The 13,335-nt window shown below is 42.4% G+C and overlaps 1 protein-coding gene across 1 annotated transcript in view; it reads right to left on the bottom strand.

The window, feature by feature from the left end:
- The window catches only part of SLC41A2 (solute carrier family 41 (magnesium transporter), member 2), a 41,678-nt gene extending 29,252 nt beyond the window's left edge, over nt 1-12,426 (bottom strand). Inside the window, exons 1-5 of the mRNA XM_015427581.1 lie at nt 11,869-12,426; nt 8,982-9,089; nt 6,979-7,050; nt 5,578-5,722; nt 3,550-3,696 (exon numbers count right to left, since the gene is read on the bottom strand). Of these exons, the coding sequence (XP_015283067.1) occupies nt 3,550-3,696; nt 5,578-5,722; nt 6,979-7,050; nt 8,982-9,089; nt 11,869-12,426 (1,030 nt within the window). The remainder of the gene's footprint in view (nt 1-3,549; nt 3,697-5,577; nt 5,723-6,978; nt 7,051-8,981; nt 9,090-11,868) is intronic.
- Between the last annotated feature and the right edge of the window lie 909 nt (nt 12,427-13,335).

The raw sequence follows: 13,335 nt of genomic DNA, 5'->3' as shown, positions 1-13,335 counted from the left end.
AGGGTGGCGATAGGGGATCAGCGGTCCCGGAAGTGGCCCCTTGAATGTGGGGTACCTCAGGGGGCAGTGCTATCCCTGATGTTGTTCAACATCTACAAGCGTTCCCTTGCCCAGATTGCCTGGAGTTGTGGGCTTCTATATATGCAGACATGGAAATAAGAGCAATCTCCCTTTTCACTGGGCAGGGACTACTTCTCTTAACTAGAAGCAATTTCCCTTTTTGGCTTGAATGGAGATCCTTTGTGACCCTCTCACTCCTTTTGCCTCCTTCCCAGTCCATAATCAGTGCTTAACTGTCTCTTCTTCAACTGTCAGTCCTCAACTGTCATTCCTTAACTGACTCTCCACAGAATCCTGTTTGAACAGCCTGTCACTCAAAGGTTTTCAGACTCTGTTAGGCATTAACTACGTGTCAAATGATAATACAACTAACACACTTAAATGTTTATACAATGATAATATATCTAACACTACTATAATATATATTAGACTTCAGCTTCTCTACTAAATATCTAGTAAACATGAAGCAACATCACCAGTGCAAATGCTGATATGCTACAGAGATTCATGGAGAAATACGCATCTAAGGTTCATCATCAGTGTTCTAGAGCCTAAAACTCAACATGTGCTAATGAAAAGGAAGAGATGTTAATTTCCATCCATGGTAGAATGGCAGTTTCAAACATACTCAGTAGAGAGCTCTCGGCTCCAACTTAAACCAAAGGTAACATTAAAAGTATCAAATGTACCACGAATGAACACTTGTTAAGACTTGCCCTAGGTTTTTTTTTTTACATTCATATACTAATCCTAAAACAGATTTAACTTGAAAATTAGTCCCATTGATTTAATATTGAAACTTGGCAGTTATGGAAGGGGGAAAAATTAAATGACCAAAGATTTCTGAAGTATAGCTCACTAGTACCCTCTAGTGTTCTAAAGAGATATTATCATAGATTATACATTATGCCTTGACGTGTATAGCCCAGGCTAGCCTGATCTCATCATAGCCAGGAAGCTAAGCAGGGTCAGCCCTGGTTAGTATTTGGATGGGAGACGACCAAGGAAGTCCAGGGTCACTATGCAGAGGCAGGCAATGGCAAACCACCTCTGAACGTCTCTTGCCTTTAAAACCCTACGGTGTCGCAATAAGTCACCTGCAATTTGATGGCACTTTCCATCACCATTGCCCTGACCTGGGTCCTGTCCATATGAGGCCTTTTGGGCCGGGAGCGGGACGGAACGGGGGCGGAGCAAACGGGCGCGATCCCACCGCAACATCTGGGAAGCGTACCGTCTCCGTCCCTGATCCGGCCCTTCCAGCGCTGCTCCGCACCAAAAAATAACCACCTACCGAGGTGGTTCTTTTCGAAGGGCCGCAGCAACGCTAACCGTGGGATTGCCGGCGCGTCCTTGCGCCGGCGCATCCCCGGCTCCTGGCCGAACTGCGCATGTGTGAGCATGTGCAGTTCGCCAGGCTCCCCTCCCCACCGTCGCTTTCTCCCCGACATCTGATCGTGCCGGGGAGCGACGGCGCCGCGGCTCGGGGGATCCGTGAGATCCCGCCACGCCGTCTCAACTTTGCTGCGGCTCACATTAGCCGCAGTTCGAGCGCACTTTTCCCTGCCGAGTGGCAGGGACACTGGATAGCCGAAGCAAGCCTGATCTCATCAGATCTCGGAAGTGAATCAAGGTCAGCTGTAGTTACTATCTGGATCGGAGACCACCAAGGAAGTCTAGGGTCACAACGCAGAGGTGAACCACCTCTGAATGTTTCCTGCCTTGAAAACCCCACAGACTTGTCATAAGTCACCTATGACTTGATGGCAAAAAAAAAAAAAGTTATTAGAAAATTTCTATTAACTCCACATTGGGACAAAAACAGAAACTGAAGCGAGATTATCAGGAAAAGCGTCTACCTCTTCAGGCCTGTTAAAACTCTACACAAATTTACTTGCCAAATGCTAGCCCAGGTAGATACCTGGCAAGTACTTGTTGGCCAGTTTAAGGCCCTCCTGCCCAAACTGAGGACTCAGGCAGCAAGAACCAGTCTCTGTGCCAATCCAGTGACTTGTGAGAACTGTCAGCTATTGGCCTGCTCAGTTTACCAAACAGCCAGTAAATGGCACTGTAGCTGCCTGCTTGGCTGGCTTGAGAAAACGCCAAGGAGATCAGTAACTTTCCACGTGTTCCCGTAAAGCTTCTGAAGCTGGCCTGGCTCCTCCGTCTGAAAGGTACTCTGACTCCCCGTTTTGCAGCTTGATGTCCCATCTGCTTCCCTGGTTGACAACCTGTTTAATGGATCCTGCTTTCCTCCAAGTTGCCACACTTGACAAGTAATTTCAAAGCATCTTTATTGCTCCCATTCTAAAGAATTCTTAAGTGCCATAATGCAAGTGTGTGTGTGGGGGGGGGGGGGGCTTAGTACTCCAAACACTTGTAAACACTTAGCAGATAAATTTGGCTGTGGTGGTAGTACGAGACGTATCAGTTACACTTTGCTTGTACTACTTGCAACTGATTTCAAGCCATTGCTTCTTCCTAACCTACTGTATTTAATGAGAACAAAGTTTAAGTCCGACAAAATTTTATTCAAGCTATAAGCTTTCATGTGCAAGCATACTTCCTCAGATATAAATTTAGAGTCCAGTGGCACCTTTAAGACCAACAAGGTGCCACTGGACTGGACTCTAATTTGTTCTACTACTTCAGACCACCTGGAACTTTCCTCAGATACAGTGAAACAGAATTTCCTCACATCTGTTTGCTGGCTCTTGCATTTGTGTGCTAATTTGCTGCCATTCACTGATCTTACTGGCCGCCTTCATACAATCTCAGCATTATTTATGCATCTTGATTCTGAGTGGCCCTTCCTGATGGCTGCCCCCCATTTTCCTGTATGTAGGGCCTGAGGAAATTCTGTTTCACTGTATCTGAGGAACTGTGCTTGCGCACAAAAGCTTGTACCTTGAATAAAGCTGTTTGCCTTACGTCTCTGCACTTACTAATATAATTAATGCTGATATTATATTCATGTCAACAAACTCTACTGTACTCTGCACATGTATCCTTTTAAAAATGGAATATGTAATACTTATAGCATATGTCCTGCCGACGAAGCTGCCAAACGGAAGTGCCAACCAAATCTCTCCTTGGAATGCCGCCAATTCTTCACCATTTTACAAGAAGGGAGGCCTGGATCCTGTACTATGGAAGGGACTGTTCTGAATTTCCCACTCCCATTACAGCCTACCACGACTTTCCAGTCCCATCCCGGGGATTGATGGACCTTCAGGAATAGTGAGGGGACAAAGTGTGGCTGCCGAACCAATGCTGTTGTCGTTTTAATCTGCACAGCCAATTCTCATTCCGCACACAATTCTCCTTCAGCCTATTACCCAGTTTAGAAGTTCCTAAGTGAATTGTTTGTTTTCAGACGAACAAACAAAACAATACCCTATATTATTGGTAGCAGAGGGGAGAAGTTTGGATATTTTAAAGGCAATGAAATATTTAGCAGCACATTTTTTTCAAAGAAATAATACTCACCAAGGCAATCATAAAGACCCTGACTTATCCAAGCAAGTATGGCAAGAGTAATAAGGTCTCCAAAACTTGCAGCAATGGGGGTTGCAACATTATCAGGATTTATGCCAGTCTTCTTTGACCCAACTATAACTCCAACCATTATTATTCCTAAACATATATTGGAAGAAGAAAGCTTGTCAGTCTCATGCCACATCTCCAAACAAGAATATTTTAGAAAAGGATTCTTTTCAGTGTCTTGTGCCCAGAGTAGGGATCAGCCCATGGTGTGGGGGTGGGGGGTGGGGAGAAGGACACAGGCCCACAGAGCATCAGATCACAACTTTACTGATTATAGGTTCCTCAGAGCCTCATATAGCATAGGCTGAGGACAATGGATGCATGCTAGGCTAACCAAGGAAGAAGCCTGGTATTAGGGCTGAAAGTGGCAGAAGCCACTGCCTGTCACCAGCTTCCTGGGGGCATGGTTAACATGTCAGCCTTGAGTTTGGCTGCTGTGCACCGTCCTCAGAGCTCCTTAAGGGGACCCCCCTTTAGAATCATGCAGGGAATCCACCCTGCCAAATCTGTACTATATTTCCCAGCCAATGCCTAAACACCAGCAGCCAGTTGTGAAAGTTATGCTCTTTTTAACAGTACAGCCAACATACAAAGCTCCCCCGAGAGCACTGAGATCGGAGTCGCAAGACCGCTTAGTCCCCCCTGGCCCTAGGGATGCCAAACTAACAACCACTAGAACTAGGGCGTTCTCTTTGGCTGCACCAATATTATGGAACCAGCTCCCACATGAGATCCACGCTCTCCGGGATCTCCGCCAGTTCCGGAGAGCGGTGAAGACGGAGCTATTCCGCCAAGCATTTAATAACCCAGACCAAGCATGATAGCACTTTATGGTCGCCGCCATGGGTATGTTGTACTGTGTGTAAATTGCGATTTTACTGTACTGTGATAGATTGTTTTACATGGATTGTTTTATTGGTTTTAATGTTGTAAGCCGCCCTGAGCCACTTCGGCGGGAGGGCAGGATAAAAAATTAAATAAATAAATAAATAAAATACTCTTCACTATGGGGAAGGCAAAAACCCCAGTGTCTATTAGCCATTCACAGCCATGGATAAAATCCTTCCTAGCCCAGCTAACCAACAATCCCCTGCAAACATAGCAAGGGTTATTAGCAACAACAGAAGTAAAATTCAAAAATATGAGATGGACTGGTGGGATTTTGCTGGTAGAGGGCTCCAAATGCCCAGTGCATCTGCAGGTCCTTCTTCGTAAACATGAACTGTAACCCAAATTGGCACCTGCCACCTTCAGGTCCTTTGACCCCAGCCTTCCCCAGACGCACGACTTGCAGAAAGCTGCTGAGAGCCACCTGGCTGAGAACTGATGCTGGGTGCAATTTCCCAGAGTCATCCTGCTGCCCCCTCCCCCACACACCCCAGGCACAAATGGAGTTCTAACATAAAGCTGAGAGCTGGACTTACAGCAAACAATTTTGCATGACAGCTTAAGTTTATAAATAACACCAGCCCAGGATGTTTTGTGTATCTTCTGGGGTTTTTTTTTGCTTGTTCATATGCTGTGTTCAGTTTATTTAAATTGTATTTGTATTTTTATAAGCCTTTTCGGGTCCCTCACTGGTAGAGGAAAGCAGGATAAGAAATGCACTACATAAATAAGCCACAAGTCAAATACTACCAACCCTGGATAATATTTATGTGGGAGTGAACTGTCTTTGCATTCACAGATACTTATTTATGCATTTTTACTTACTTCATTTACACCCCACCTTGATCCCCCCCAATGGGAACCCAAAGCAGCTTACTTCATTCTCCTCTCCTCTATTTTATCCTTAGAACAACAGGAGATTTTTTTTGGGGGGGGGGAGTTAGCCTGAGAGCACGTGAGTGGCCCAAAGTCACCCAGCAAGCTTCCATGGCAGAGTGGGGATTTGAACCCGGGTCTCCCAGTCCAACACTCTAACTGCTACACCACACTGGCTCTCAAAACTTATAACAATATTTCTCTTACCCTGTAAAAGAGATGCTATGAAGGCTGTTGCCACGCTGCTGGAACACAAAAGGACTGAGTGATCAAAGCGATATTTGCCTTCAGGAATCCAGCCCAATATAACTGCTGCCACAGCAGCCAAAAATCCAACTACGGTTGCTTGGACCTACAAATAAAAAAGAAATATTTACTTAACATTACAAAAGTACAGACATTCGGTATGCATCACTGGACACGAGATCAAGCAGTTATTAATCTGTGTTTGTACAACAGCCAGCCCACCCCCCTTCATACTCAGAAGAGAATGGCTGTTCATATCTAGGACCAGTGTTCCCTCTAAGCTGAGTTACTGTGAGCTAGATCACAGTTTTTTAGCCTCCGGTTCACAGATTTTTGTCTTAGCTCAGGAAGGAGGGCTCCGGAGCAAACTGATTTATACTGTAGCCAAATCGTTCGCTCACAACTTCAATGCCAGTAGCTCACAAAGTAGAATTTTTGCTCACAAGACTCCACAGCTTAGAGGGAGTATTGTCTAGGACCTCTCTCCCTTCTTCCAAAAAGGGCAGAAATAGAGCTGGAACATATGCTCCATAATTACTTTTACTAAGTTATAAAGCACCTAAAATACAATATATTGAAACTTGCAAAATGAGGTACGGTGAGAAACTAGCATTCTACCCCAGTGGGAAAACTGGAGGAAGAATTCTACAAAGCTTTTTTGTTTCATCTGTACCTTCCAGATGAAGATTTTTCTGTCAGCTTTCCTCTGTCTTGCCGAAGCACAGTTTAAATGCAATTTTCTTTTGCTGTTTTTTCCTCTCAAACTTTCTAGGGTTTGTGGCCAAAGAAACTGGAAGGCCTTACCCAAGTTAGTAACACAAGACACCCTAACTACCGTGTAAACTTGCCAATTCATTTTGTGTAAGCCTGAATCACCTGGCTCAAGAACTTTATGGATATGTATGTTTGATAAGAATATGCTGATTTGCAATGACACTGCAACTCTTATGAATATTCTGTAGGGATTCTTGATTTAAAGTTTGTTAGCAGGGTATTAAAGAGGCAGAGTCCGTGGTGTGTTTAAAAGAATAAAAAGTTTACTACAACCTAACATGGGAAAAGGTACACAGGATATAAAATAACAAAGAGCTTATATGTCTACATCCTTACAGCTAAACTGAAATGGCAGAATGGCAGCTTCTTCTTCTTGGTCAGAACAAAGAACACTAAGACGGGAAGAGAAGCCATAAAATGCTAATACTTGGCACTTTGGTTTCCAATCAGAACAACAAACTAGCTCTGAAGTTCCCGGGCTTTCTAACTGTCTAAACAGATTGGTTACAAACAAACATGTGACTTAACAAACATAATTAACCCAGTAAATACTGAAGTGTTTTAACTTGTAACACCCAACATATTCACCTGTTTTAAAGCCAAATTGCCAATGATCAGATTCCACTTCTCAATTGGAGAATCCATTTTCCCAACATTTACCTTCAAGAAAGAGAAAACATGTTCATAACTGAAATATCTTAATACATGGCCTTAGAAGAAATAAGAAGAAATGAACGATGAATCTGGACAATTGACACTTTACGCTGTAACATTATCAAACTTGTCCTTGCAACCATAAGGATTATATAATATTTCTAAAACATCAGAGCAAATACTCAGATTTGACTCACTCACAAGCCAAAGCTGCAGTTGCTTCAAGGTTACTCATGGCCCACAGGTCATCTGTTGACAACCTCTGCTTTGTAACATTATATATTGAGTGACACAATTTGTGAAACAATTATGAAGCACAGGATTTTTGGGCTATAAAATGCTGGAACAATTGGGAGTTTCCTTTTACTCATTAGGCTCCTTGATGTATCGTTAGTAGATAGGTCGGCAGCAAAAGGAAAAGAAACAAAAATGGAATCCTACCCTGTTTATTTCAGAATAAGAACATAATGGATATAAGCAGTTTGGGAGTTGCCATGTTTGTAAGAACGATGTGAGGATAATGGCAATAACACACATGCCAGAGTTGGCTCTCCTGCTCATTATATATGTCTGATGTGACTGATTTGGTCATAAGGTTGTCTGACAATGTTCTGGTTGGCTGACAGTGTGCTCACTTAAAACAGGCTTCATCTCCACAGAGGCTTGTGTGGTATCTATCCATCTAGCTGCACACATGCAGGAATTTACTATTTTTAGCTATACAGTATAAGTTTATATAAAGAAAAATTGACAACTTTTAAATACTGCTAGTATTTTTCACTGAGAATTTTGCAGTAACATTCATATATGCAAAACAAAATCGGAGAAAGGTATTTGGGAACAAGACATTAACAAGTGCATCCAGGGGAGTCAAGCATCACTCTTGTGAGCGTGTCACTTCAGAACAGGACGTGTCTCATCCAAAGGAACATGCAAGAAACACATTGCTGAACAAGTTCACAGTATAATGAATTAACAATGAAGATACTGCTTTAATTGTTGTTTTGTTTCAACAGCTGAATACACCAAGAGACCAAAGTCTCAGCACAAGCAGGACGAACTTTCCCAGGCTTGACTGTCCGTTTCGACTTTGCGTCTTTATCAAACGTCAGTTTGTAGTTGTTTGTCTTCAGTACATGGTTTTCAACAATATGTGCATAGTTTCAAAGGTGGCTACTTCAAGCTCTCATAGTCAACAATTATCCAGAAGGGAATTGTTGACTATGAGAGCTTGAAGTAGCCACCTTTGAAACTATGCACATATTGTTGAAAACCATGTACTGAAGACAAACAACTACAAACTGACGTTTGATAAAGACGCAAAGTCGAAACGGACAGTCAAGCCTGGGAAAGTTCGTCCTGCTTGTGCTGAGACTTTGGTCTCTTGGTGTATTCAGCTGTTGAAACAAAACAACAATTAAAGCAGTATCTTCATTGTTAATTCATTATATTGTGAACTTGTTCAGCAATGTGTTTCTTGCATGTTTGATCTAAATTGCTGGGTCCTATCTACCTTGTCATCCAATGGAACACCAACTGCTGAGGAGGGTATGATCAAGAAAGACTAGCGATACCGACTGGGCAACACACAATATATGCATGACATGCCACATAAAAAAGCTCCAACCTGCTATCGATTGAAACTTCCCTTTGAGAGTTCACTGGGAATAGCCAGTGAAGGAACATGACTACCAACTATCAGCCATTGAAAGCTGATTAAAATAACTGCCTCCTTTCTTTTTCAGATATTTGGGCAAGACTGCGAAGGGTTGGCTTCTTTCAGCAGTTACCCCCAGAGAAGAGGCTACTAAAGGAGTTTACAGGTGTCAATCTATAAAAATAAATACAGCAGCGGCCCCTTATATGATAAGAGACTGCAAACATGTCTCATTTCATATGCACTTTTGAGACTGACTCAAAATGCCACACCTACTTACAGCTGTTGACAGTCGGGATGCCAAAGTCATTTCTAAATTTCCCTTCAAGCCAAGCAGTGCAGGAACCAAGATGAAAACTTCAGTAATATTTCTGAACACTTCCCAATGCTGATTTACAAAAAGGAAAATAAGAATATGGATATTATTTATTTTAAAACAGCAACATGAAAGTATATTTCTGGCAATATGCTATAACAGTTATTACCAAGGATATGAGATACTTTAATATTGGTATATCTCACTAATTAAAGATTAGATCAATCCAATGTCTAACATAAAATCTAAAATCAGTGCCTTTAGCAGTACATAAACATAATTTGGAATGCCAAATTGTTAATGACCATGTGGAAGTCTTGCTTCTTTTTGCCCTGTTCAGATGACCAAGAAAGGTGGTGAAGGGGAAGGGGGAGTTAGCATCGTGCTTGCCCAGGCCAGTAAAATGAGCCTGCGCAAGCCAAGATGTCCCCCCCCCATGCATTTCAGGCTCAGAGTTCATTAGAGTAATCCTGTAGATGAAAAAGTGATCCGCTTTGAGAAAGGAAGCCTTCGTTGCTGCTCCTGACTCAGTTGCGCCATCATCATGGGATGTGACACAAAGCCCACCTTGGAATGGAACTCGACTTCTAAGATCAATGTGCAACACTTACTCTGTTAAATAAGTAATGCTCGCACATCTCAAATCATACCTTGTGAACACAGATCACTTTAGTGGTTTCACGTCTTTTGATGCAAACAAGTAGTCACTTGCTATTTATAGTAGGCAATGACAGAATCTTTGGTTGAAAAGCAATGACACGCACACACAGAGGTAAAACTGTGCATGCAGCTGGGGCTTCATTGATGGTTTTCACCTCAGCAGAGCTGCTAAACACAACAAAACAACAGCAGCTGCTAGAAGGGAAACTGCCTCCAGCACACATGCTATTTTCTATTCTTTCCCCCCCACTCAGCAGTTTGAAAAGCAGACTGCAGGTTTAGCGGGAAGAGGTGCTGATAGGAAAACTTTTAAAACAACCCTGGCATGGATGCACCTCTGCGTACATCTTTTTTTTCCATTTTTTGTGTGTGTTAAGATATATTTTAAGAACAAACAGATGCTAATAGAACAGTAAGCTATTAGGGCCATGGTATATTTGTAAGGGAAAGAAATTCTTTGCTTGTACAAGGCTAGATGGCAACCCTAAGCAGGTCTGCTCAGAATAGGGCTGCCAGGTCCTACCTCCTTCCTGGCGGAGGGATCTTCAGGCCTTGCTGGGATCTTCTGCCATGTGCTCTTGCAATGACGTCGCCCAGAAGTGACATCATCACGCCACCACTGCTTTAGTTTTTGGGCAAAACTCTATGGTTTGAGACCAAATTTACCACAGAGTTTTGCCCAAAAACTAGAGCGTTGCTGCGCAACGTCAGCAACATGATGACGTCACTTCTTCAAGTTCTACACAGAACTTAGTCTCAAGGTGTGTGTGTGTGGGGTGGCTTTGAAGAAACACAGGGAAGTATAATCAATCAGAAAATTCTTCCCTGCCCCTGGTGCAATGTAGATAGGACTGTGTGTGATTGCTAAACTTGTTAGCTTTGAACGTCAAGAGATCTAATGCAGCAGTGTTATTGTCTTATAGCAGGGGTTCCCAACCTTTTTGTGTTGTCAGCACCTTTGGAATTCTCACAAAGGGTGGTGGGCACAATCACAAAATGGCTGCCACAGGAAGTGAGGCCAACCAAAAAATGGCACAGATGCAACTCTAAAAGCAACTCTTCAACATTCCAGGCAGAAGCTCTGTTTAACAGAATACATTTTGCTTTTACTACGTATCATATGTTTTAATCATGGCTCGGTTTTTTCCTTGCCTCTGTGAGCCGCCCTGAGCCCATCGGGGAGGGCAGGGTATAAATGCGAAAAATAAATAAATAAATAAATAAATAAATAATTTTAATCTGCACAGCCAATCAGAAGCCCTGCTGGGAAAAAGCCCCACCTGGCCCTGCACACTTCCTAAAAGGAGCTGGTGGGCACAAGGAAAGGTGATGGAGGGCACCATAGTGCCCATGGGCACAACGCTGGGGACATCTGCCCTATAAGCCTGACTAATTAGTAAGAAGTTCTAACCTGAGTGGTACAATGTAAAAAGGGGTATTATGTTAATATAAGAAAGTTCAGGAGGGAAAAATTAGGACTGGGGATGCAATTCCTAACCTTAATTTCATCCCTATTTCATGACCACACTGCTTTTTAAATAATCTTAGGGAGATTATAACTAAGAAGAAAGAATGCATTTTTATTTCTATCCTTCTTAATTCCCTAAGAACCTTTTAACATAAAAGTGATCAGAGCCCTAAAAATGTATAAGTACCCTGGAGATTACATTTTGAGATGGAGGGGGGCTCCCTCCAGTATCCTATAAACTGGCAATTTTCTCGGAGAGAGAGAAAAAGCAGCACTCAGCCATTTTAAAAACTTAGAGAGCAAGCAGTATATTCAGTGCTTACTGGGTGTTTTGGCAGAGTGCATATGTTCTTTTTTTTAATTTAGAAATTGATACCTTGTCTCTGGTTGGCCCTCTTAATGCACAAGATCACCCAGTCTCATATTTAAGAATTAGTATTACTGTCCTTGATATCCCATAGGACATATATAACTTGGCACAACTTAATGTAGAAAGATCAAGATGGAAATGACCATGAAAAAGAATAGCATTTCTAAAAATAAAATAAAAAGACCAATATCAAATGCCACCATGAACTGGAAATTAAAAAGAATCAATACTCTTTAAAAATAAAACTAAAAAGAATCTATTACTCTCTGTAATCCACTATGAGTCCCAGTGAGAAACATGGACAATAAGTAAGTAAATGAGTTAACTGTGTAATAAAAAGCCATGTTACCAACCTGCACAATATCCAAAACCATCCCTGCAGACACTGTCCCAAATCCCGCTAGCAGAAATGGTACGAGAATCTGCAGTGCCATAATGCTGCTAGATTCTTTTGGCTGTTTTCTGCTCCCTTCCACAAGGACATCTTCATCACCATCACTAGATACATTATTGTCCTGCAGCATAGGATCTGTGTCTGTTGCGTCCACTCCATCTGAATAATTGTAATTTGCGAAGTTATCGTACTTTGGGCTACAGCTTGAAGAATTGTGTCCATTACTACCATGATGAAAAGTAGATTCTGAAAAGTGATGGTAATCCATGTGTTGATCAGTTCTAACACTGAAATTGTGTCCTGATGGCTGTAATCCATCTTGCCAGAGACCATTCACTTTCTTAAGTCTTTCTTCCTGGCTTTTGTGATAAGCAATGGGAACCATACTCAAAAGCAGGTTCAAGAACTTGTCAGACTGAATTGTGTTTAGATTTATAGTCCAATCTGCATGGCTTCCTCCATGGTAAGCTTTACCATTTGTTTTGCTGCAGACAAGTCTTTCTTTACAATTAGTCATGCTGTTTCAAAATTATTTTTCTGATGATCACTTCAGATCCCAAGGAAGCAATTTTACAGATGTATCAAATGGTTATACACATATTGTTCACCCAATACAGCGGATCCTCTTGTTAATTTGTCTGTTATGTAGAAAGTTTTCTTCTCGCTAACTTTTGGTCTTGAGCAATTCTACAACAAACCTTTGTTCTGAAAAACAACATAGGACAAATATTAAACTGGCTGCCTTTTCTGCTTCTGAAGGCTATTATTTCTGGCTATTACTTTGTTTTGTAGAAATTTTAAAAAAACAGAAAGAAGTCAACCTCTTTATCATGTTACTACTATATTACCAGAACCTCCTTGCTGCAACATGAAAGAATCTGATCATCATTCAATTACCCATCCTATATATATAACTGCCCTGCGTATTGGCCATTTCCAGCTCTCCCATTGGCTGTGCTGTGCACTCCATCAGCCATTGGCCCAACAACCGCCACTTAAGAGTACTCGCATGCCATTGGTTGGGTGCTGGGTCCGCTCCTCTCCCCAACCCACTGCCAGCCTAGACACTCTTCCCTGACAGAATAAACTGCCAAAATGGCTATCTGTCCTGACAAAGACACTTCTCCTGTTTGGTTCCTGTGGGACTAACGTTTCCCTCAGTTGCTGTTTCTAGGCAACCAAACTTGGTTCTGTCAGTAAAAAGGCAAAGGCAGGAGGTCCTTTCCAGGCCTTTGTGGGGAACTCACTGGGGCCAGTCCTGACTAGGGTTGCCAGCTCCAGGTTGGGAAATTCCTGGATATTTTGTGGTGAAGTCTATGGAAGCCAGAGGTTGGGGAGGGGAGAGGCCTCAGCTGAATAGAATGCCATAGAGTCCACCCTCCAAAGCAGTTATTTTCTCCAGGGGGAGAGAGATCTATTGTCAGGA

This window comes from Gekko japonicus, unplaced genomic scaffold (genome assembly GCF_001447785.1).
Source record: "Gekko japonicus isolate JY-2015 unplaced genomic scaffold, Gekko_japonicus_V1.1 scaffold28, whole genome shotgun sequence".
Taxonomy (NCBI): Eukaryota; Metazoa; Chordata; class Lepidosauria; order Squamata; family Gekkonidae; genus Gekko; species Gekko japonicus.
The sequence above is the reverse complement of the archived record's forward strand: the minus strand, read 5'-3'. Positions and strand labels throughout refer to the sequence as shown.